Source organism: Pituophis catenifer, unplaced genomic scaffold (assembly GCF_029215685.1).
Source record: "Pituophis catenifer annectens isolate HBS135680 unplaced genomic scaffold, rPitCat1.0.hap2 SCAF_1, whole genome shotgun sequence".
In the NCBI taxonomy this organism is placed as follows: domain Eukaryota; kingdom Metazoa; phylum Chordata; class Lepidosauria; order Squamata; family Colubridae; genus Pituophis; species Pituophis catenifer.
The window spans coordinates 24562710-24588711 of record NW_027256881.1 but is presented as its reverse complement, the minus strand read 5'-3'; the positions used below and the strand labels follow the sequence as shown (position 1 = coordinate 24588711).

The following is a 26002-nucleotide window of genomic DNA, read 5'->3' as shown; positions in this document are numbered from 1 at the left end:
CCCAGGCTCCTAGAAAGGCTCTGGAGCCTGGGGAGGGCGAAAAAATGGGCCCACCGGGCCATCACGTGCCAAAAATGGGGGGGTCGCACACACATGCGCAGGGGCGGGGCACATAGAATTATGGGTGTGGGCACACATGTGCGTAACCCCCCCGCGCTCCCCCCACTTTTGGCACACAATGGCAAAAAGGTTAGCCATCACTGGTCTACACTCTTCCTAACAGCAAGAACAGTTCAACAGTGGAAACAGCTGTCATCCTTTTCATTGACTGGACAGTTATCTTTTGGGGATGTTTAACTGGGATTCCTGGCCTGAATAGAGCCATTTCTCAACCTTGGCAGCCTGAAGATTCACTTGCTGGCTGGGGAATTGTGGAAGCTGCCAAGGTTGAAACACTGGAGTAGCAGGTTAGATGTGCTGGCCTAAATGTTCTGTCCTGCTCTAGGATGCTCTAGGGAATTCTCATCAATACGAAGATCTCAAAAATAATGCAGATAAGACCTGGGAGTTTTATATTGGGTATATAAAATGCAGTTTTTACAGCTTAAAACTGAAACACTAAAATATTTTGGGACCCTATTCCTGCCTTCTAAATGTTTTGCTACCAAAATCTGATCAGTGAAACTTCATGCCACCATTGTACAAGATCAGTAATTGTTGTTCGAATTAACTACTGCTTCCTGCGATGAACCAGCTTAAGTTGGTTTAAAAAGTGCTTAAATGGCTTAAAAATAGAAAATGAGAGATTGGAGAATCACAACAATCCCAATTCTTCCTATGTGAAAGGTTACAAATTTGCTCTGTGGATGGGAGCCAAGATTGCAGAATTAATAAATCAGAGAGCAAATTTGGTGTAGTGGTTAAGGCAGGGGTGGGTTCTACTTACTTTTACTACCAGTTCACATCGTGCCCGCACTCTCTCTTCCTCGAGCGTGTGCTCTTCTGCGCATGCGCAGATCACCTCTGATGATGTCCAGGTCAGTGGGTGGAGCCTCCCACCGGTTTTACTACTGGTTCTTGCGAACCAGTCCGAACCAGGGGCAACCCACCACTGGGTTAAGGTGTTGGCTTAATTCTAGTCCTATCATAGACATGAAAGCTGACTTTGGGTCAGTCATTCTCTCTCAGCCCAACCCAGATTACAGGGTTATTGTTATGCGGAAAATAGAAGGAGGAAGGAGTATTATGTATGTTACTTATAAAGTAATAAAGTCAGGATAAAAATATAATTAATTAATAAATAAATAATTTAGCAGAAAATCTGAGACAACTGAGGACCTCATTAAATCAGCCTTTCTCAATCTTGGAAGAGCCCTTGAAATAATTTTCAGGATCAGGAAACCCTGCCATCTTCTCTAACTACAAATCATTGCTAAAGAATAGGTTGAGTTTTCTCAGTTCCTTTCTGCAGCCAAGGAATTTATGTTTTCTCCAGCTTTTAGTCATCTTAAAATGGAAAGGTTGCCTTCTATTTGGAAATGGATGGTAGCTCACTATAGATTCCTGTTGAAACCCAGGAAAGAAAATGCTCAAAATTAAAAAATAAAGTAACCATTGCAAAACTAGTGATTTTGCAATCCCTCTCACTTAAACCTATGCCTATGAGGCCAAGGGAACTAAGAAGCACAAATTAACATGCAGGAACTGAAGGAGGAGTAAAATATATTGGACAAGAATGGTCCATGGAGACAAACAAAGGTGAGCAGCCACAGAAGCTCAACAATTCATGTTAAAAAAAGCATCTGTTTGTACAACCTAATCTGGAAGCTCCTGTGCAAAATCAGAAAAATGAGGTATATATGTGCCAAAGAAAATCATGGCACAAAGAAAAGGGAAAAATTTGGGAGGGGGATTCATTCTCTTAATTTTACTCTCTCCAGCTGCTTTAGGGAACAGAAAAAGCTTTGAGGATAAACAATGTAATATTGAAGCATATTTATGGAACTGCTGAAAACCAGTCAAAGAAGAGAAAAGAAAGAGGCCGCTCTGATTCAGGTATTACATGAAGATGTGAAACCACTGTCTTCTGCATCAAAGATCAGTATTTCTCAGTGACGTAATGCCTGATCCAAGTCATTCATAAAATTATGGGCTCAGATTTAGGTCTTCTAAATCTGAATGTCTGCATCCCTCTTTTAAAATAAGAAGTGCTGCTTTTTATCCAACTTGTCTTTGGTAAATTAGAAAGTCATCTTCCAATGTCCAGCCTAGTGCCTCTGGAAGCCTATAATCCAGATAGGAAACTAACAAGTCCCCCTTATTAATGGCCCTGCCTTTGCCAGTATCAGGTATTGAAAGAATCAGTTATTCTGAAGGTTTAGTTGTAGTTAATTGCAACTGGATTAATCCATCATACATTCATTTATTGAAGTACTAACATGGACCACCTTTCAAATGTTTGGTGCTTGCCAGATTTATTAGACAATACTGTGGTTCCTAAACATCTAACATTGTTGATTGCTGGGCTGGTTGTGAGTTATGGGAATTATAGTTCTTCTAAGAATGAGATGGGACATAGATAGGTAGGTAGGTAGGAAGGTAGGTATGTAGGTAGGTACCGGTAGCTGTAGCTAGATAGGGCTGGGGCTGGGGATAGAGATAGAGAGATCTTAAGATAGATATAGATGTTTGTAAGGCATTAAGTCTCTCAAAGCTACAGCAACAACAAAAAAGCCAATGAGGAGAAGAGGGAAAAATTCAGTTGCTTGAAAAATTGGCCCATTCACCCCTATTTCTTGTATGCTACCAGTTTCAGTAAAACTGCCCACTCATGGTCTCTGTATTTCCAAAAAAAAGGATATGAGAAAATCAATGCTTGATGGTCGCACCAAAGACCTATTAAGTCATCCTTAAGTGGATAGGAATGTAGTAGACTTTTCTTGCAGTTGGTCATCTGTGCTTGGTATTCAGAGGGCTCATCCTAGCTTTTTTTTTCTTTTTATGATCCTGTAATCCCCTTTATCAGGATGGAGTTGGGGCGACTGAATGGAGCTGAGAGTTTACTGGCCAGATGCCCTTCCTTATGCCTAAGCGGAGTTCACAGCAGGTATTTTCTCTTTGCGCCCTGATAGAGAAACATCTGTCACTGCCTAGGATTGAACTGTCAACCTTCCAAGTGTCTTCACCTCTAGGCCACCTTTTGGCTCTTCCTAGCTATTTCTATATATTTTCATTATCTTTATTGCCATCATTTATCAATTGTCCCCAAACACAAGTTGTCTGGATCAAATATGGATTAAAACATGATAATCACACTGACAATAAAATTTAAGTAATGAAAACTGCATGAACACTAGGCAGTTTGCGATAGTAACAGCATCATCCTTGGAATAAACTTATTGCATATACTTGACTAAATGTCCTTGAAAGCCAGTTTAGGAAATTCCTGTGTGTTGCATCTAAGACAACTTTCCACTAGTCAGATGAATTGGACAATCTCACTTTAAAAAGATTAAAATATCTTTCTATTTATTTTCTCTACTCCCTGAATAATTCTGCATACCGCACCTCACCTTTTAAACTAAAGATGTTTAAAAGTTGTCATTTCTCCTCCGAGGAAAATTGTGGCATGCATTGAGCAAAGTTATGAGGCAAATTGTTCTCATCTGAATGTTTCCCTGCTGTCCCCCTCCAGATGGGTTGGGACAGCATAGTCCCTTTTGACAATGTGGGCTGGGAATTTGGAAAGCAGCCCATCTGCCTACAAAAGGCTGCTGTAAGTTATTTGTAGGTCACAGAGACAGAGAGACCAAAATAGGATAATTTGAGCCTGGTCATTTAACAGATTAACAGAGTTGGAAGAGATCTTGTAGGTCTTCTAGTCCAACCCCCCACCCAAGCAGGAGACCCTATACTATGTCTGACAGATGGCAGTCCAGTCTCTTCTTGAAAGCTTCCAGTGATGAAGCTCCCACAACTTCTGAAGGCAAACTGTTCCATTGGTTGATTGCTCTCACTGTCAGAAAATTTCTCCTTGTTTCCAGGTTGAATCTCTTCTTGATCAGTTTCCATCCATTATTCCTTGCCTGGCCTTTGGGTACTTTGGAAAATAACTTGACCCCCTCCTCTCTGTGGCAGTCTCTCAAATATTGGAACACTGCTATCATGTCTCCCCTGGTCCTTCTCTTCACTAGACTAGCCAAGCAGACTACTTGTAACCGTTCATTCTATGTTTTAACTTCCAGGCCCCTAATCACCTTGGTTGCTCTTTCTGCACTTTTTTGTAGAATCTCAACATCTTTTTTATAGTGTTGAGAACTCTGGGTTGATTTGTTTGATGATCCATTTGTTGGTTTTCTTGGCTGTCCACAATATTCTCAGGAGCCTCCTCCAATACCATAACTCAAAAACATCAATATTCTTCCTATCTTGCTTCTTCAAATTCCAATGTTTGCTTCCAGAGACTGTCACAGGAATATCATGCCTAACATGATTTTGATCTTTGTAGTTATAGATACATCATGACATTTAAATATCTTTATCAAGGCTTTCATGGCTGCTCTGCCAAGCCATAATCTATGGTTTATTTCTTGACTGCTTGCTTACTATTAATGCCTGAAAGGCAGAAGCTATCCAACACTCTGATATCTCCATTGTCAATTCTAAGTAACAAATTGCAGGCTGACTCTGCCCACTGTCAGGTGTTTGATCTTCACCGGCTCAAGGTTGATTCAGCCTTCCATCCTTCTGAGGTTGGTAAAACGGGGACCCAGATTGTTGGGGCAATATTCTGACTCTGTCAACTGCTTAGAGAGGGTTGTAAAGCACTATGAAGTGGTATATAAGTGCAAAGTGTTATTAATAAGTTGTTCTACCTGTTGTCATTAGTTTGGTTTTTATATTTAATTTTAGTCCCATTTTTCACTTTGTTTCTTAACTTTTATTACTAGAGTTTGCATTTTGGGCTACATGTTTAGTGTCATCAGTGTATTGCAAGTTATTGATGTTTCTTCCTCCAATATTAAATCCATGCTCATGTTCTTCCAATCCATCTTTCTTTAATATATATTCAGCATATAGGTTGAATAAATAAATGGAGAGTGAACAGCTCCCATTTATCTTAGAAGCAAACAAGACAAGAATCTTGATATAAAATAAAGCATTGTTAGAAGGGTACATTTGTACTGTAACCAAAGTCTGTCAGAAATTTGTTTTATGGAAGATAACTTGGGAGTGTGGAATTTTCCAAGTATAAATATGTTGAATATATATTGTTCATTCCTATCAGTGGGAAAAGAAGAGATAAAATCTTTGACATACCTGGGGAATGTGCGCACACATTTTCGATACTAAGAAATAATTTCCAGATACTCTCTGAAAAGAAACTTAATCTTCCTACTTAGCTTAGAAGATTTCCTAACAAATTAGATTAACTGAGACTGCTGTGCATAGAAAAAGAATATTTTGTTAACTAATTACCACTGCATGCTGGTAGAATTTTTCTAGCAGCTTTGATTCTTCTGAGACATTAAAATATCAAATGGCAACTTGGTCACGTAGACACATCATGTGCCTCTCAAAATGGTCTTAAATTGTACTTCCCAAATGCAGCATCTGGGCTTACCTCCTTGAGTGTAGAAGGGAAGGTGGTTTCTTGCAGGTAGAATTCAGCGACACATTGGAAAGTGATTGTGAGAATGATGCCCAAACAACCCAGATGTACACAGGCCGCTCGGAAGAGTTCAGGATTCACAGTTTCAGAGCACTCCAGGATTTCCCCTGAAGCTGTCAACAGTGTCATGGCTACCACCTGCCAGGGGGAAAGCAAGGGATCTGGTTGAATCTGGGAATCAACCCATTTATCACAGTACATTTGAAGAGTTCTTTTTTACTGTAAGTTGCTTGCATGCATCCACCACAAAAGAAGCAATATCTGTCAACCTGCCCAACTGGTAGAACCTGAGTTAGGTAGACCCTGGGCCAGGGGTGAAATGCTCCCAGTTCGGACCGGATCGTTCGATCTGGTAGTGATGGAGGCGGGTGGTTCGGAGAACCGCTAGCAAAAATCCCTGCCTCCCCCCCACTATTGCCCAGCTGAGCCCTGCAATCATCAAAGGCTTTTTAAATTATTTTTAAAAGCATTTTTTCTACAACCTCTTTGGCCAAAAAAAATGCTTTTAAAAGTAAAAAAAAAAAAGCCTCTGATGATCGCATGGCTCAGCTGGGATCATCAGAGGCTTTTAAAAACATTTTTTCTACAACCTATTCGTCTGAAGAGGTTATAGAAAAAATGTTTTTAAAAGGAAAAAAAAGCCTCTGCCGATCAGACAAGTCAGCTGTGATCATCCGAGGCTTTAAAAAATAAAACAGAAAGCCTCTGCCGATCAGGCAAGTCAGCTGGGATCGTCAGAGGCTTTAAAAAGCATTTTTTTACAACTTCTTCAGCCAAAGAGGTTGTAGAAAAAATGGTTTAAAAAAAAAAAGGTTGGCCACGCCCACTTAGTCATATTACCACCACCACCACCAAGCCACGCCCACAGAACAGGTAGTAACAAATTTTACATTTCACCACTGCCCTGGACCATGAGTTAAAATTGTAATGCATAGTCTGTGTTCAATTTAACCAAGCTACATTCAATACAGGGAGTTACAACAGTTCATTTAGTGACTGTTCAAAGTTACAACGAAAAAATGTGACTTATGACTGTTTTTCAAAGTTACAACCTTTGCAGCATCCCCATAATCATGTGATCAAAATTCAGATGCTTGGCAACTGGTTCATATTTTTGACCTTTGCTGTGTTCCAAGGTCATGTGATCATCTTTTGTGAACTTCTGCCAAGCAAATTAAATGGGGAAGCCATATTCACTTAACAACTGGGTTACTACCGGTAACTTATCAGCTGCAGTGATTCACTTAATATTTGTGGCAGGAAAGGTTGTAAAATGGAGCAAAATTCATTTAACAAATGTCTCACTTAACAACAGAAATGTTGGGCTCAATTGTGGTCATAAGTCGAGGACTACCGTAATTATATATATACAACATACTAAGGTAGCCTTTTTAAAAGAATCCAAATCAACTTTTTTCTTCCTTAATATGTTGCATGAACTCATATTTCAGGTAATTCTTGTTTAGTGATCACAATTGGTACTGGCATCTCAGTCATTAAATGAAGCAGTCATTAAATAAAACTCTCACTATGCTTATTAACTTACTTCACCTTTACTTTGCTTTACAATCTGCAAAAGTTGAAAATGTGAGGACTAATCACAGAATTATTTTTTCATCATTATTGTAATTGCCAATGGTTGCTAAATGAGGCAGACACTTTATGAGGATTACCTGTAATCTGGGTTATGGTTTACTGAGTTCTATCAGCCACCAATATTTCATTTGGGGAAGCTGCAGAGGGCCTGATATCTAGGGGCTTGATTTACATATAATTATCTGGTTTTATATTTTTAATGTTTGAAGCTTTTTATGTTGTGCTGTTATGGGTGTTGATGTTATTTATGATTTTATTTGGCATATTTTCAAGATTTATTTCATTCTGAGATTATTGGATTTTATTGATAATATCATTGTTTTAAGTTCTTAACTGCCACCAGGTGGTTTGCTTGGAGTGTGCAGTATCAACAGGATAAAAGTCTGTAGAGATTCTCAGTCATCCATGGTTGTTTTTTCTTTTGAAGAAGTTTCACTTCTCATCCAAGAAGCTTCTTCAGCTCTGACAGGATGGTGGGGAATGGAAGGATTTATATTCCTTGCAGACAGCTGGTAATCTGCATCCTTTTAGAGGGTCATTGAAGCACTTGGAGGTTTATCTGTGTCCTCAGGGTCACCTGAGTGGTGCTCCTGGTTCCTGTAGTCTGCAATTTTTCCTCTGGAAATCCATTCCTACTCCCACGCCATTCAAAGGGTATCCATCCCAAATTGTATAGCTAAACGTCTGTAGAGATTCTCAGTCATCCAGGTCATGGTTGTCCCAAAGATGCTTTTTTCAGGAGGAAACTGGACTATTTTTCTTTTTAAGATGTTTTGAAGAAGCGAAACATCTTCAAAAAACAAACAAACAAGAAAGTCCAGTTGCCTCCTGAAAAAGCACCTTTGGGACTATCAGCAGAATAAATCATTCAACAAGATAGATCAACATGAGAAATCCTTTGGTCAAGTGAAACCCTCATGTGGTTTCGGTACAGCATGTGATGCAAGCATAGATGCTGTGTTTTCTTAGCCTGATTTAAGATTTGGTGCACTAAATGAACCTAGCCACTTAGTTGCTAATGCCACCCGTACATGCTCATTAACCCTGCTGATGCCATTGCACTTATCCAAGGCTAACTGAAGACAAACAACTGAATATACGCTCATCCCACTGGAACACATTGCCTTGAGTTAATCTGAAGCACCACAACTTCTACTGCTGTTGTGGCCCGCCAGTGGCCTGCGCAGATCGTGGCTGATCCCGACGAGGAGGAGGCTGGTGTAGTGTCGCGCCAGCAGCCTGCGCAGCCGGTGCTCGCGTCGGACAGCAAGGAGGCTGAAGAGAATGTGATGCCAGAGGCAGAGACTTAGCCAGGGCCTTCAGAACCTCCAGAGGCTCCTTCAAGTGGAGAGAGCGAAGTGGAGGAGCCTCTCCTCAATGCCGGGCACGCAGGGCTGCCAAAAGGCAGGAGTGGCTACTCAGGAGGAGGAGGTCTACTCGAGAGTAGGGCTTGAGGATAATTGGCCACTCCCTTAGCCTATTTAAATCACACGCAGCTAGTGCTTTCTTGCTAGAAACAACGTCTCATTACTACAGAGCATCTTGGAGAGCGAGCGACTTCTCATATCTGATTTTCTGGGCTGATTGCCAACCTTTGTTGGACTTTGTTCTTAATAACTTTGATAAGGACCCTTTGCATTCTTGAAAGGGGTTTGTTTGGAATTAAACAGTGTTTGCGAAGCTTGGTGTATGTCACATTCTCTGGGAATCCGAAGCTGGGGCAGGACAACTGCAGCTTTCTTCAGTTTGGTGACTTTCAGATTTGTTGGACATCAATTTCCATAAATCTTTGGGAATCCAAGAGATCTTGAGGGAAGGCTATTTTACTGTCCTTGAATCTTATCTTGGTGTTGCTATCATCATATTGCATGATGGATTTGCTCATAAAATAGTTATCTTCAGCCCCAGTACTAGCTACTTTTTTTGTTTGGGTTATGAATTGAGGGTTTTTTAACACTTATACTGGGTTTTTCTTAACATTTGTTGGATACTCAGAGTCACTTTGGGAAGAGGGGTGTTCATATAAATACAGGACAGGACAGGACAGGACAGCCTTTTTAGAGCATTTAGGATACAGGAGCAATAAAAGGAACAAACAAAGCAGGCTATAGATTCATAAACCCGACCTGATTCAGTGCGCAGATTTCAGAACAGGCATTCATCTGTGAGTTTTTGATGTGATTATTTCTCACAGATAAATGAGGGAAACTTTAAATTGCTGGAATTCATATGCATCATTACTTGATATTGAACTATTAGATTCAGTTAAAAAAAACTTTGCTTATTTGTACGTCACCAGCCTCCAGACTGATTATCATGAGGGCACTTTGGAGATATTTTAAACAGGATGCCACATTAGAGTCATTACAGTTCAACTTCAGGCTAATTTTACCATAACATTATTTTATTACAGCAAAGTCCAAACTGCTCATATTTTCAACAATGGCTGTGCTTGCTTGCTATGCTTACCCACAGTTATCTGAACAATTTTAATTGAACAAACCCATTTACTGGAGTCTCATGATACACTGCACCATAAATTAACCCCATAAGAAGGGAGCCAAAAGTTAGCCAAAGTTGTTGTCAGCTAGTTTGTGATTTCTTGTGTTATAAAATAGAATTACTTTGTAAGTCTGTTTATAAAAAATATCTACTTTCTTATCTTCATTTAACCTTGGTTCAGCAAAATTTGATTGGCTATAAAAGAATAACATCAACTTCATTTAACATAAGATCCCTGACTTGGTCAGATCACTATATGATTGAGTTAAGAAATAAAAAGAAGCAAAAAAAAAAGAAAGAAAGAAAGAAAAGAAAAGAAAAAAGAATGGTTCTCAACAAAATTTGAAACACAAACAATGCTGAAGGTTCATAGAGTTGTGTCTTTGAGAAAAGAGAAAGGAAAATTCAATCACTCATAACTGACTAATTTTCACTCCAAATTAGAAGTATCTAACAAGCACCAGGAAGATTTACTTTGAACTGATAATTCAGTTTTAATATTCATTTGATGTTTTATTTCCAATGGGATTTTTCAACTATTGATTCAGACAGAGTCATCCTCAGGAGGCAGTAAACAAAAATAAATCAAGGTGGTGGGCTTTGACTGTAGGATTGAAGTCCTACCAATTTTTATGCATATTATATGTGCAAAATATGTAAAAGAGACCAGAGCTTCAATTGCATAGTCATAGCCATGCGCTTGGCTTATTTTGGCCCAGGCATGGATGCTCCTAGTTTCAGGTTTTGTTCAGGTTCAGGAACATCCGCTTCAGCAATATGAACACCTGCAGATCTGAGACATGACCTTTGATCTACTGCCAAGCTTCTGTAAGAATGTGGGGAATGTCCTTGGCCTATTGCATTGTTCCATCATTGGCTTTACAGTTTCATTGAGTTTACAGTTGTTAGAAAGGCAAGGTCCCAACCCAAGATAAACTCATCATGAGTTTGCAGTTGCCAGAAAGGCAAGATCCTAAGGTACCATCCCCTAAGATGATTCATATCTAGCATTCTTCCAGAGCTGGATGAGTCCCAGGTGCAAGATGCTAGGTGACAATATAAGTAACTGATGGGCAATGTTTTTGAGATCCCAATTCTTCACACAATACATGATAGAAAAAAGCCATCGACTTCTGGTGGCTCCACGAAACGCCGACGGAGCTCCTTTTAGGAGCTCCAGCCCCATGACTCCGTATAGCCGCTAGAACAGCGAAAATCAGCTGTCTAGCGACTTAAAAACTCTCCCCCAGGGAAAAGGGGGAGGGAAGAGCAGAAGGGTCTGGGTAGAGCTCCCCTAAACCCCCAGGCTTTTTTTTTTTAAGCCTGGGGTTTGCAGGGTGAGAGCTCCCTGTAAGCCCTTTAGAGCTTCGCTGGCTGGAAAAGAGGAAGAAATTAATCAGGATAATGTGCCTTTGGTGGATAAAAGAGACATTGTTGGGGCTAAAATGGAGGTTATTATACCGAACACAGAGGTTCTGGAAGAGGCTTCCATTCAATTAATTGAGAAACAGCAAGAAGACTCTTTACTGCAGGTTGATAAATATTTTGACAAGTTTTGGCTCTACAGACAGAATCAATATATAAGGAACGAACTGATGGACTACAAATGCAGGAAGAGTCGAAATGGGGGCTTCAAATTAAAGGAAACAACCCCAAGGAGAGAACAAATTCCAAAGACACACCATCTACAATTTCAAACCCAAAAATTTTTGAAAATAAAAGCAGGGGGAGGAGCAATGCTGAAGAAGAAAGTATTATTGAAGAAGGACTGGAAAAAATATAGAAAGAAAGAAAGGTCATATTTTGGAGATTGTCTCATGATGTTAAAAGATTTAATTAAAGTTGGATAACTTTCTGAATTTTATTGTAGTTTTAAAGTATTGAAGTTTAAAGGTGGATAACTTAAAATCTAATGGATAACTTTTTGAAAGTTTTGAAACTTATATTTTGGAGAATGTTCTGTTAATGTATTAAGAGATTTTAAAATGTTTAAGATTATGGGGTTTTTTTTCTTTTTTTTTATAAATGTGAAATGTGATAAGAGAATTTATAAAAGGAAGGTTGAAGTATAATTTTTAAAAGGGGAGTTAACAAGTGTGAGAGAGTTTTGAATTCTGTAATAGTTAGCATATTTTAGCTTATGTTTGTTAAATGCTATATCCTGTTTTTGCTCTAGGAAGTCGGGGAGGGGAATGGGGGAGGGGGGGTTGGGTGGGGATAAAATGAAGTATGCTAATTGATTGTGTAGTGTTTGGTTGTTTGAATATAAAAAATAAAAAACTTTTGTTTAAAAAAAAAGAAAAGAAACAAAAAAAAGAAAAAAGCCATCCATTTTTCCCAACCTAGCCCAGTTTTTTCTCTCTCAAGTAACTTTCTCCAGCAGAGGACACCAGTGGGTTGAAATTCAGGCTGCCCTCTGGGTCTCCAGTGGCTCTACAAAGTAAATTTCATCAATCCTCTGGTTTGCCTTCCCTACAATCTCACTTGCTGAAGATGACTTCCCAGGGGAAAGAAAAAACAAGGGACAAGAAGTAGACAAAATTAAGAGTTTGAGGCCTTTTGCATGGTGCTGCTTTGCTGGGTCTCCCCCCCCCTTCCTTCCAATCTCTAGGCAATCTTCTGAGGTCAAAGTGGTTCAGAGGAGAAAACAAGCTCTAGGGAAATCACACTAAAGTCAATTGAAACAAACCTGCCTATCATTCTGAAAACTTTGCAGCTGAGACTCTGCTGCTATCCTAGGTAGCCATTTACGGCTTTGGCTATATATATAATAACAAAGATGGACTTCCATTCTAGGAAGCAAGAGAGGCCACGATATGGGCCAATATCATTGCTTTAAAAATCTGCTCTCTGCACAGTTCTACATCACTCAATAATTTACTGGCTTTGGGCTACATCCTACTGTGAACTTTAGGACTGCTTCACATTTCCTGTCTTTCTCTCCTGAACTCATGTATAGAAGCGCACACAGGCAGAATAGAGTCAACATCATCAGGGGTGGGTTCTAAAATGTTTTACTACCGGTTCTGTGGGCGTGGCTTGATGGTCATGTGACAATTCTTTAGGATTTAGCAGAGGTACTGGTCTATCAGGCTTTTAACTGCTTGCAGAGCCATACCGGTCTACCCATTTGTTTTTGGAGTGCACCAATCTACCCATTTGTTTTTGGAGCACACCGGTCTACCACCACACTGCCTTTTACCGCTGATCAGTTGTAGGGCGGCCCTTTGAAGCGCCACGGCAAGAGTTTAAACAGTTTTTTTCCTTCTAGCCGATCAGCTGGGACTCGGGAGGCAGCAAATAGATTGGGGGCGGGGCCAGGCAGAGGTGGTATTTACCAGTTCTCCGAACTACTCAACATTTCCACTACTGGTTCGTAAGAGCCGAAGAGAACTGGTAGCAACCCACCACTGAACATCATGCAAAATTACTGCTTAATTTTGAACTAGTTTGCCATTTGAACCCTGCCACTCTTGTTGTAAGTTAGCATTTAGACTTAGCGTGCCATATTGTAAGCCACCCAGAGTCCTCGGAGAGTTGGGCGGCATAGAAAGATGAATAATAAATAAATAAATAAATATGAACTAGGCAAACATAGCTAGTTTAAATAACTGTGCTTAAACAAGCAAGGACTGAGCACAAACTATGACCAATGCTATATTCTCTGGCAGTGAATGCTACAATCTAATTTATAATGTGATGAATTTCCAGTTTTCTACCCTGCATCTCCTACAATTAATCTTCCAATATCATGTTGTGATAATGAGCTGTGGTGGTGCAGTGGTTAGAATGCAGTATTGCAGGGTAACTTTGCCCACAGCCAGGAGTTCGATCCTGACCAGCGCAAGGTTAACTCAGCCTTCCAGCCTTCTGAGGTGGGTAAAATGAGGACCCAGATTGTTGGGGTCAATATGCTGACTCTGTAAACTGCTTAGAGTGGGCTGTAAAGCACTGTGAGATGTTATATAAATCTAAGTGCTATTGCTATTGCTATGTTCTTCCTCCAAACCATGCCTTATATGCTTCTGTCATGCCATGCTTACCAAGCTCAAGGTTCATCCATGGGTATTTTAAAGTGAGGTTACTTTGAGTTGATATGCATTATATTACTTGTGCTAACATTGCTTTCTCCCAACTGAAATTTGCATTCTCCATTCTGTATTTTAAGACTCTATTTTGGAGTTACCTTTGTTTTTTTCATTGCAGCTGCCGAAATTTCTGATTCTGTGCCTGGACCACTGTTAAAGTTGTAAGACCCCGTGCTCTTTTGCACTTGGTTACCTAAATATTCCCATTTACACATTTACTTTTGTTCACACTTTTGTATGTCACACTCCCAGTTGGTTCTGAGAAGTCTTCTGTATGTTGACATGCACTTATTTATAAGCACTTGCATTTGAAGAAAAACTTTGCCACTGTAAAACTTCCTCCAGAAGTTTTCAGACAGGAAAATGATGCTCAGAGGCAGAGAGACATGGAGCCAAGATTTATCAAATATATCTTCCTTCCTCAACCCCTTATAGCACAGACTGTCTTTTAGGCACATAATGTATTGGTCTTTGTTCCACTTTCTCCCCACTTCCTAAGATTTTCCCCCTTTGTTTTTTCCTCAGAACTGTTTCTGTCAGCTGCTCATACATTTTATGTCTTCTTGGTTCACAAAAGGCCGTTTTTTCATGTCTTTTGTCTCCCAATTGATCAACCACCCTCTCTTATTAGCCTTCCCTCTCTTTCTTTTCCACATCCTTCCCTTGTCGGGTCTTACAATTCACAGATTTTTGTAGGAGAAAAATTATTAGCCACATTCAAAGGCAGGTAATCTAGCTAGCCACCATGTCTGAACCAGGGAGAGCAATTTGTTTTACAAGTAGCCACAAATTGCTATTAATGGACTATGGATAATTGGAGAAAGGAATCAAAGCTCTGGGTTTCAACTTAGCCCCACCTCACCCCATTTCACAGCTACAAATCCTCACACTTACACAGTATGTAAGATGGGCAGCAAAGAGTGTCCTATTTGGCAATGTTATGACAATATTCATGAATTAGTGCAAATGAACCTTTATATGGATACTCTATGTTTGTATGCACATTTGCAAGTATAAGTAGTCCTTGGCTTGTGACCACAAATAGGACCAGAATTTCCACTGCTAAACAGGATGTTAAGTGAGTCACAGCTGATTTTATGACCTTCTTCTTTACGACCACAGTTGTTAAGCGAATCACTAAAGGTTTTTAGTGACTCGTGTAGTTGTTAAGTGAATTCAGCTTCCTCTGTTGTCGTTGCTTGAGGGAAACCAGTTGGGAAAGTCGTACGTAGCTCTCACATGTCCCTGGGATGCTACAGCTGTCCCAAATGCACTACAGTTGCCATGGTACAGATTTTGATTATGTGACCATGGAATTCTATGACTGTTGTAAGTGTGGACTGGTCATGTCACTTTTTTCAGTGCCATTATAACTTTGAGTGGTTGCTAAATAAATGATTTTTTAGTTGACGACTACCTGTACTTTAAATGTATATATCCTACCATAGCAACTATGCTTAATTAATAGAGGTTCCTACACTTTTGCGTTGGTGGGCATATTTGGAATTTTGACAGCTTGTTACAGCCATTTTTACAAAATGGCTACCATGATAGGAATGAACAAACACAAAACACCCCTTAAATCAAATTATAACTAAAGTTACTCCCACCACACCCTTGTATGGCCCACTCCAGAATGACCTCAGTGATCAGTCTCCTCATTTAACCTTTGTACTTTTTTGGGGGGGGAGACAGATGAGCACAAACCTAAACAAACCTAAACAAAACACACTGCCATTACCCACTTTACTTTAGAAGAATAGTTCTGGGCTCAAAGACTCTCCTCTTGGTACTGGAAAAACAAGATCCATTTTGCTTTGCAGCCTGCTACCTTCCCAGTTTTTTAAATGAAAAGAATCAATAATAATAAGAACCATAATAAAATCTGCTTAGGCAAGAAGCCAGGCAGATACAAAAGAATAATAGGGGACATACATTTGCTTGGCAGGCACTGCACAAGGGACCAAATGAAGGACATTTCCTGAGACCCGAGACTCTATTAAGGCTCTTCCTTAATACAGCCATGGTGGTGCAGTGGTTAGAGTGCAGTACTATGGGCTACTTCTGCTGCCTGCTGACAGGCAGTATAAGATGCACCTTCCCCCCCCAAAAGGGGGTGAAAATTTAGGTGTGTCTTATACACTGAGTGTAGCCCACCCAGTGGCCCCCACCCTCAAAATTTATGTTACTACATTCTACTTGCAAAAAAGATCTTTGCAGAACATAGAACATCAGAGTTTGGAAGTCTTATAGTCCAACCCCCTGTTCAAGCAGGAGACCCTACACCATTTCAGACAAATGTCTGTCAAGTCTCTTCTTAAAAGCCTCCAGTGATGGAGCGCTCATAACTTTCGAAGGCAAGTTATTCGCTTGGTTTATTGTTCTCACTGTCAGGAAATTTCTCCTTAGTTCTAAGTTCTCATCCAACTCATTCTTGTTTCCTGAGTCTGCTCACCTCAAAGGGCATAACACTGGGAATAGGGCAAAGCTTGGCCTCTCACAGTGCCATTCTCAAAAGACTTATAGGAAATGAAAGTATCAGTCAACCCCTAGAACAGCACTTTTGTCTTTGCTAATAAACCCTCTTTTTTCTCATTTAGGATTCTTTTATATTCCCACTGTCTCAGAGGTGGGTTTCACATAATTTTATTACTGGTTCGCCGCACACCGAAAATGTGAGCACATGCACACGGCCTTCCATGCATGCGCTTTGCTCGTGCACGCATCTTGCACGCATGCATGCAGCGTAGAAAACGTGGCTACATAGGACAGCATAGCACTGCGGCAGGTCAGCAGCGTTAAGTCCGGACACGAACAGAGAGGCAGGACAATCGTAGTGAAGTAAAACAACCATTTATTTCAGGCAACAGGAACACCAGCAAAAATAACTACGAACTGAGAGCTGCCCGACGCTGCAGCTGCTTTTACCGGGAGCTGTCCAGCCTGTCAGCCACTGACAGTTGTTCATTTTCCTGCTGGGAAAAATGAACCAATGAGTGAAGGCTATGTAAGACTCACTCCTACTTGCATGTTCAACAGCCACTATTACCGGTTCGCCCGAACCGGTTCAAACCAGCTGAATACCACCACTGCACTGTTTCAATCTCTGCCTCCAATCCCTCCAAAGCAGGCCAAAACTGATCAGTAAGAGAGTGCAGCAACAACAACAACAACAACAACAACAACAACAAACAAACAACAACAACAACAACAACAACAACCAGCATTTTGATCATACCACTTCCCCTGATCCACTAGAGATCCTGGAGTTACAAAAATTGCCTACATTCCACACAAAAAGGCATTAAGCAATGAGATAGTCCATGCAGCTTCTCCATATACGTATGTGATAAGCATTTGCCTCCTATAAAATCAGAACAATGGCTAAAGGAATTGCTTTGAAGCCCCTAAGTTCTCTTTCCTCCGCTGCATTTTATGGTCTCCGTGAACTGTGTTGGTGATTATGCTGGCACTCTCGCAACACCAGCCACTTTTCTCAGTAACCATAAGCACCGTTTGTAGGATGCTACTGTGACTGAAGTCGAGAAGAGGGGCAGAGAAGCTCAGGAACAGATTGCTGAAATGTAGGGTCGCGAGGTCTACTTGAGTATAGGGGATGGGATGAGCCACGGAGAAAAAAGGCATTTAGGGCAACACCTCTGAGGAAAATTGCACTTCTGCTCCAGCTGCAAATGAATGGCAGCTGAACCAAGAAAAAAAGTAACTAAGCTGAACTCTCAAACCTCACAGACAAATTGACTGCTGGAGTTCAGGAGGCAGCCCTTTTGCTCCTCACTCACTTTTATTGTTTTTCAACGGAAACAATTCTGATATGTCCTTGGCTGAGCCTGCCTTCTTCTGTATATTACTGGTTCATTTTGATTAATTTGGGGGCAGATCTGCAAAGTGCCATACAATATGTCAGTTCTGTGCCAATTTAGATATGCAAACATTCACTGCAAGCCTTTAGAAGCAAGACAAATGGCTTTCAAAAAGCCTTATTGTTTTAAATGCATTTTCTGTCACCTCAATCGAGGAAAAGCTTTTAAAAAATCTTACTTTCTGTCAAACTACCATCTGGTTTATTTCCTTTCCTCTTGTCATATTACCGACTTTATAGGGAGTTTCCCCCTTCTCTATTATTTTAAGAAAGAAATAATGTAAAAACAACGTCTCTTGTGACAAATCTGTTGGCTATGTTGGCCATAATAAATAAATAAATTCTATTTTTAGAAGCATGAAGACGGAGAAGTTCATTAAAAGAACTCTACTCTACCATCACAACTTTTGGATCAGATCTCCGTGTCAGTTGCTCTTTATGAGTTGCCAGCTTGCGAAGATTCTTGTACTTCTTCTGAACTGGAAGTCAAAGATGGTCTAGATCAGTGGTGAAATTCAATTTTTTTTACTACCGGTTCTGTGGGCGTGGCTTGATGGGTGTGGCAGGGGAAGGATACTGCAAATTCCCCATTCCTGGGGGAAGGATATTGCAAAATCTCCATTCCCACCCCACTCTGGGACCAGCCAGAGGTGGTATTTGCCGGTTCTCCGAACTACTCAAAATTTCCGCTAGCGGTTCTCCAGAACCTGTCAGAACCTGCTGGATTTCACCCCTGGTCTAGATCCAGTTCAGAGACCAAGTATGTTAGCAAAATCTAAGGAAAGTCTGTCACAGCTTTGGAACATGAAGGAAAAGTTCTGGGCACAAATAATTCCTTCCAAGATTATCTAGAGTAAGAGGTGAGGTGGGAGGAGGCAGCAAGTACACTGTATGAAGAAGCACATTACTATTTGCCAGATACCTAATGGTCAAGGAAAATTCTCTTCCAACTCAAATCAGTAACCTCTTGGATGTATGTCTGTAGCGTTTGGGGCACTAATATAGAAGTACTTTGCTAATATATTTCCCAGGATGTTTTTCTCCTTCCCAATGTATAGCCCCGGGATATCCCATCCACGGACCCACTGGGCTTCTGAACTCTAGGCAAGCATTGCCTTTTGAATTGAATTGAACTCTGCTGTGGTGCCTTGCATACAAAGGGACTTTGAGGTAATTCTTCATTATTCTCATTTATTTTCATTCCACTGGGGAATAAAAGCTGACATAATTAGCATTCTAATAACTTGCTCATAAGACATAATGGCTAGGAAATTTTTACACCCTGTTAGTTACAACCCACTAGGGACATACCTGAGTGGCCAAGATGCCATGGCTGAAGCCAGTGTTGTGAGTGCCAGTTCCAATGACTCCAGCAGCTGCCACATCTGACACAGCTCCTAAACTGGGCCCCGAAACACAGAAAAGGGAGAGATTTAGCTGGGATCCATTCCAAAGGTAACTGTTGAGATGAAATATATTAACAAATGTGACACTGATACAAAAAAAGCTAATTAACTGCACCTGCTCTGACTTCAAAACATGCCCCAATGAGTGTTGAGCAAATGTCACATCCTATCAAACCATAGAAATAGAACACTGACTATGAAGGGATGTTGCATACAGAGTTGTATTTCGGATCCTGGAGTGATTCCTGGGATTTGGTATATCCTCAGGGGTGGGCTGCTGGGGGTTTGCAGGGGTTTGGGAGAACCTCTAGCTAAGATTCTGTGCAGTTTGAATAACCCCCATATCCCAACCCTGGCTGGCCCCACCCACCTCTCCCCTCCCCTCCCAGAAGTCCCCACACGGTCAGTTTTGGATGCAGGTAAGTGCAGGGCACGCACGGAGGCTCGGGGAGGGTAAAAAATGGGACTACCGGAAGTTTGGGAAGGCCAGAATGCCTTCAGAGGGCCTCCAGAGCCTGAGAAGGTCGTTTTCGCCCTCCCGGAGGCTCAAGGAAAGCTCCAGAGTCCAGGGAGGCAAAAATGCCTCCCCCCCGCCGTGGTGTAGGAGGCTGACAAGGCCACACCCACCATGCCCATGCCCATCCAGCAACTGGGCAGAGAACCCCTTGCTAAAATTTTTGAAGCCCATCCCTTTATATCCTGGCAAGGATATATGTAATGGATTTCTGATCCTTGTGAAACTGAAATTTTGTTCCTGCGTGCGCTCAGTTGGCAGGGGAACCACCTCCATCCCAGAAATCCTTCCATGCTTCCTCTAGAATCCAGGAATGTTCCTCTCTCAGTTTTGTCTACATCCCATTGGGATGGGGGTGGGGGGAACCAGTTCTGGATGCCCATGCATTGATAATTACTCTTGGATAACCTTGGCTGTGAAAAAAAGAGTCAGTCTTATTAGATCCTTCTGTGATTATACTTCTTTCCATCTTGGTGTCATCACACATGACTGCATTTGCATATGCTCCCATAAGCCCATTTCATTTTCATTTTCCAGTTTGCTTTAAAAGAATTCATTTCCCGTGCTGAAAAAGGGCAATGGGGTGAAGGATTCCCTCTGTATGCAATTATAAGGTCTTTGGAGTTAACTATACCTGAGCTCCTGTGCTAAAATCATTCTGAGCTGCCCTAGGAGGAAATGTGTGCCTTGAATCTTAAGTTGATAATGTATTTGACTCATTTAGGTGAGTTGAAACCTGGTCCTAGAGCAGGGGTCTCCAACCTTGGCAACTTTAAGCCTGGTGGACTTCAACTGGGGAATTCTGGGAGTTGAAGCCCACCAGGCTTAAAGTTGCCAAGGTTGGAGACCCCTGCCCTAGAGACCTATACTAGATGGAACATTCTAAAAAAGGTCCTCTCCCCTTCCCAAAATGGTTTGATTCAATTTGCCACTCAGAATTCCATCACACATCTGGCCCAGTAGTGGGATTCAAATGTTTTTACTACCGGTTTTGTGGGTGTGGCTTGGTCGGCGTGGCTTGGTGGGCATGGCAGGGGAAGGATACTGTAAAATTTCCATTCCCTCTCCAATCCAGGGGAAGGTTACTGCAAAATCCCCATTTCCTCCCCACTCCAGGGGAAGGATACTGCAAAATCCCCATTTCCTCCCGATCAGCTGGGACTCAGAAGGCAGAGAATAGATGGGGGCGGGGCCAGTCAGAGGTGGTATTTACCGGTTCTCCAAACTACTCAAAATTTCCGCTACCAGTTCTCCAGAACTGGTCAGAACCTGCTGAAACCCACCTCTGATCTGGCCACATTTACAGACTAGTGATAATATTTGTCTTTACATGTATCACAACTATCTGAGCATTTTTATAGGGCGGGTCAAATTTTTCAACTTTCGATTTCCAAGCATTAGGGGTGCTCAAAATTTGTGACATGCCTTGAGGACTGTAAAGATATTTTGGTTACTTTAATATAATGTAGATATGCATGGTAAGTAACTACATAAATATCACAACTTTTTAAAATTGTGTTTGTTTCAGCGAGCAATATGCCTACCATCTCAGTGAAGGTTTACTTAGAACAGAGGTCTTCAAACTTGGCCGCTTTAAGACTTGTGGACTTCAACTCCCAGAATTCGCTATGCTGGCTGGAGAATTCTGGGAGTTGTCCACAAGTCTTAAAGCAGCCAAGTTTGAAGACCTCAGACTTAGAATAACATTATAACAGAGTTGGAAGGGACCTTGGAGGTCTTCTAGTCCAACCCCCTGCTTACATAGCATACTTACATAGGTAAAGCTAAGCCATGTTTGCTCAGCTCCACGTTCAGATGAGACAGCAAAATCCCTGCCTCTACTGTCACTTGCTTCTTCTCTTTGTCCACCTATGAGAGATAATACAGTATATTGTTGTGTTAATCAAAGAAGCAGTCCGGGAGGAAATATTCAGTCAGGATTTATTATGTCTGTGCATGGGCCAAGCATCATTTGGAAGAAATGCATCAGACGTCTCACAAGTATTGCACTAAATATTTGATTCTAAAGCAGCAGCATCTTTTTCAAGCCTGCAGAGAAGTTTTTTTTTTAAAAAAAAAACATTCATGCTGTAATAAGTTGTAAAAGGGTGCTGTGCTTGTTTCTTTGGAAATATTTTCAAATACAGAGCCAAAGTCGAAGCACAAATACTCATTGAGTAATCATACAGAATTGGCATTGTGTTCTTCAAACATGATTTACAGATTAACATATGAGAATTTTAGTTTACTGGATCTGTGATGAACAACCTTAATTAAAGCAAACTATGGTTTGGCATGATATGTGAACCTAGCCAGAACTACTCTCCACTCCTTTACCAACATCTAAGAGCTCTTTACACATTCCTAGCAGTCTTTAGTAGTGTTGGTTTGGCTGTCTTTTTTAGAAAAGAAAAGAAGCCTTTAGAATTCTGAAGCCAAGTGAAATGAACCAGGAATCTGACCCAGTGCCATAGCCTTTTACCTCAAGGATCTTATTCATCCTTCCCATCTGGATCATGAAATCCTCTGTGCAGGCAATGTCTGATGGGGAGTGTCCACCGCCAACCACTTTCACTTTCTTGCTTTTCTGCCTGGCCAGAGCCAAGATCTGCAAAGATATTAATCACAAATTTGCACATTTAGAGTAGCAATAGCACTAGCACTTAGACTTATATACCACTTCGTAGTGTTTTACAGCCCTCTCTAAGCATTTTGCAGAGTCAGCACATTGCCCGTAACAATCTGGCTCCTCATTTTACTGATTTCGAATGGCTGGAAGGCTGAGTCAAACTTGAGACGGTCAGAATTGAACTCCTGGCAGTGGAATGCAGAGTTGGCCTGCAATACTGCATTCTAATCACTGTGCTACCATGGCTCTTATAAGCAAACCAGTACTTTCTCTAGACCATATAAGAATTCCTATAAGATGCAGCTGGCATAATAGAGATAGAGAACAATAGGACATACTGTTATATGGGATATAGAGAAATTTTTATTTTTATTTATTTTTTATTTATTTTTGTCAAGTATGAATTAGATAATATATATAAGTATAAGCATGAATTGAATACATAAAATTAATACAAATAGGAAACATTAGGACAGGGACGGTAGGCACGCTAGTGCTCTTATGCACGCCCCTTACAGACGTCTTAGGAATGGGGTAAGGTCAACAGTAGACAGTCTTAGGTTAAAGTTTTGGAGGTTTTAGGATGAAATCACAGAGTCAGGTAGTGCATTCCAGGCATTGACCACTCTGTTACTCATATTTTCTGCAATTGAGTTTGGAGTGGTTCACTTTAAGTTTGTATCTACTATGTGCTCTACTATGTTTGTATGTACTATGTATCTACTATGTATTGTTGTGGTTGAAACTGAAGTAGTCATTGACAGGTAGGTCATTGTAGCAGATAATTTTATGAGCCACGCTTAGGTCATACCAAAGGTGGCGTAGTTCTAAGTTTTCTAAGCCTAGAATTTCAAGTCTGGTGACATAAGGTATTTTGTTGCGAGCAGAGGAGTGGAGGACTCTTCTTGTGAAATATTTCTGGACACGCTCAATTGTATAAATGTCCGATATGCAGTGTTGGTTCCAGACAGATGAGCTGTATTCAAGAATTGGTCTAGCAAATGTTTTGTATGCTGTGGTTAGTAGTGTAATATTACCGGAGAAGAAGCTACGCAAGATTAGGTTTACAACTCTTAATGCCTTTTTGGCGATGTTGTTACAGTGGCACTTAGAGGATCATCTACAAGGTCGTGTCCACTCAGCTTGTATTTTGTGTTCTGATTCTTTTTGCCAATGTGTAAGACAGAGCATTTGTTGGTTGATATTTGGAGTTGCCAATTGTTTGACCATTCCGACACGAAGTCAAGGTCTTTTTGAAGGGTAGCAGCATTGTCGGTGGTGTTAAATAGTTTTACATCATCGGTGAATAGTAGAGAACAAATAAAGAAGATAGAGAACAGGTAGAGAAGAATTAGTCATAGAGAATATCAAAACAACAGAACACCTGGCTGGATGTTGCTTGCTTACCTCTCTGATCTCATCAACTGTTGTTGGCTGGAAATACATTTCTGGAGAGGACCCATAAGTTCTAGCCCAGTTCTGGAATCTGACTCCACTTTCACCATGTACCTAGTGCCCAAAAACACATAGTGGAAGCCCATCCATTTGAAAAGTCATTGTAGAAGTTTTCATGAAAACTGCCAGTTTTATTTGTTCCCTTCTGGGAAGATTTTTTTTAAAAAAACATGGATGATAGTTTTGCTTATAGATTATCTTACTGGATCAACTCCAGTGATGGGTTGCTTCCAGTTCGCCCCGAATTGGGCGAACCAGTAGTGGTGGCGGTGGGAGGCTCCGCCCACCAGCCTGGAAGTCTACTGTGCATGCGCATTAGTGTCATGCATGCACAAGAGCGCCCACGTGCCCACGAGCAAACCGGTAGCGATGGGTTTTGAAGCCCGCCCCTGATCAATTCCACTTAAAATGGTAAACTACATGCACAAAATGAGGTACAGTAAAATAATTCCAAGATTCTAAAATATAATTCTTCCAACTAATACATCAAGTATTGTGACAGTCTACTTAAAAAAAGAAAATACAAGACTTTTGAAACAGTTGAATATAGCCCCTTGCATTATGAAAGAATGCTAGCTGGGGAATTCTGAGAGTTAAAGTCCACACATCTTAAGACTTAAAGCTGATGAGGTTGAGAAACGTTGATCTAACTGACCTTAAAGATAGACCAAATTAGCTTCTGATGCTAGTCTTAAAGCTTGGGCAAATTTATATGCTTGCACCATCTCCTGTTCCCAGACTATTTTGGCAAGGGGTCCAATATCCTCAGCAGATTGGAATGTCTTACTGCGTACTGACTTTTTACAAAAGTGAATGCCAATTAATATTCTTAATAGGTTAAAAGAGGAAAAAAAATCTTTTTAAATTGAGAGGAAGAACCATATTCATTTATTGAATTAATTATTTTTTTAATTTAGCATTTAAATTCAATTAAATCAAATGTAATTGCTGTCTTGATCCTGCCTACTCTGGTTTTATTTTATTTTTGGAGGGTCTCATTCACTTTCTGGAGGATGGGCTCTTGATCACTACTTAAATGTCATTTTCAGCTTTAAAAAATGACTTGAAAAACCAGAGCCAGAACTTCAGGGCGAAAAATCCTCTTAACAATCAGTTTAGGTGATTTTTCAAATACTATAAAATCATCACTTCTCTGCTGTCAGTTCAGTGCCATCAAGATAATTTCAGATGAGGTTAGCTTTCCTTGGGCTCATCAACCCAACTCATTCATCATTCCAAGTATAGTTTCTTCCACCGTTAAAACAAATATTCTTACCATTATACTTGACTTCTGTTGAACCTCAGAAGAAAGATTTGCAGAACGGAAAGTCCCCTCTTAAAGAGCTCTAAAAAAAGAAAGGGGTGTGGGGAATTTTAAAAGCTGAACTTTTTAGATGTACACTGAATGGCAGAACTAGAAAGACAGGAGGCTCAGAAATTCAATCAAGACTGCTGGGTTGGGAGAAGCCAAATGATGGAATACTTCTCTGTGTCATAAGGACTTTTCTCCAGGAAAAAAAGGGGTTAATGAGTAACAACTGCAATGTTGGTTTGGGGGTTAAGAAATTTAGATTTGGGATGAACGCTAAGCAGCTATCCTATTTAATTAACAGGTAGCCCTGAGAGATTCTTTAAAAAGAATTGGGTTGAGTAATAAAGAAAGTGCTGGAGAAGACTCCTGCGAGTCCTTTGGACTGCCAGGCGATCAAACTGGTCAGTCCTAGAAGAGATCAACCCTGACTGCTCTTTAGAAGGCCAGATCCTGAAGATGAAACTCAAATACTTTGGCTACCTGATGAGAAGGAAGGGCTCACTGCAGAAGAACCTAATGCTGGGAATGTCTGAGGGCAAAAGAAGAAGGGAACGACAGAGAATGAAGTGGATGGATGGAGTCACTGAAGAAGTTGGCGTGAGCTTAAATGGACTCATGTATATTTTATATGAATAATATTTTTTAAACGGTTAAATGAAAATGCTTGATTTCAAAAATACTATATAAAACATCTCAATAAATCAGAGATTGCCCGAATCAAATGAAAAAGCTTTTTTTTATCCTGGATTATTCTTGAACGAAGTCTGTACCAAAGCATAAAACAACCTTTTCTCTGCCCTCCCCACCCTGTTATTACTAGTTTGCCTCTATCTCAAATCATTGTGTGCAAAGGCAAAAACATTTACCAACAATGATTCAAGACATGCTTTGTTGATCAGTTCCAACCAAAGTCCATCAACTGAACAAGCTGTTTCCAAAAATGGTCATTACTTATTTATTTATTTTCACATGAACAGCTGCCCCGTCCCTTCCTCAGTTTATGTTTATC

The 26002-nt window shown here is 40.6% G+C and overlaps 1 protein-coding gene across 1 annotated transcript in view; it reads right to left on the bottom strand.

The window, feature by feature from the left end:
- The window catches only part of LOC139319303 (L-gulonolactone oxidase-like), a 39180-nt gene extending 14177 nt beyond the window's left edge, over positions 1-25003 (bottom strand). The window contains exons 1-6 of the mRNA XM_070947114.1: positions 24958-25003; positions 23634-23735; positions 22080-22205; positions 21372-21466; positions 18989-19079; positions 5564-5749 (exon numbers count right to left, since the gene is read on the bottom strand). Coding sequence (XP_070803215.1) covers positions 5564-5749; positions 18989-19079; positions 21372-21466; positions 22080-22205; positions 23634-23735; positions 24958-24960 — 603 coding nt within the window. The 5' untranslated portion in view covers positions 24961-25003. The remainder of the gene's footprint in view (positions 1-5563; positions 5750-18988; positions 19080-21371; positions 21467-22079; positions 22206-23633; positions 23736-24957) is intronic.
- Between the last annotated feature and the right edge of the window lie 999 nt (positions 25004-26002).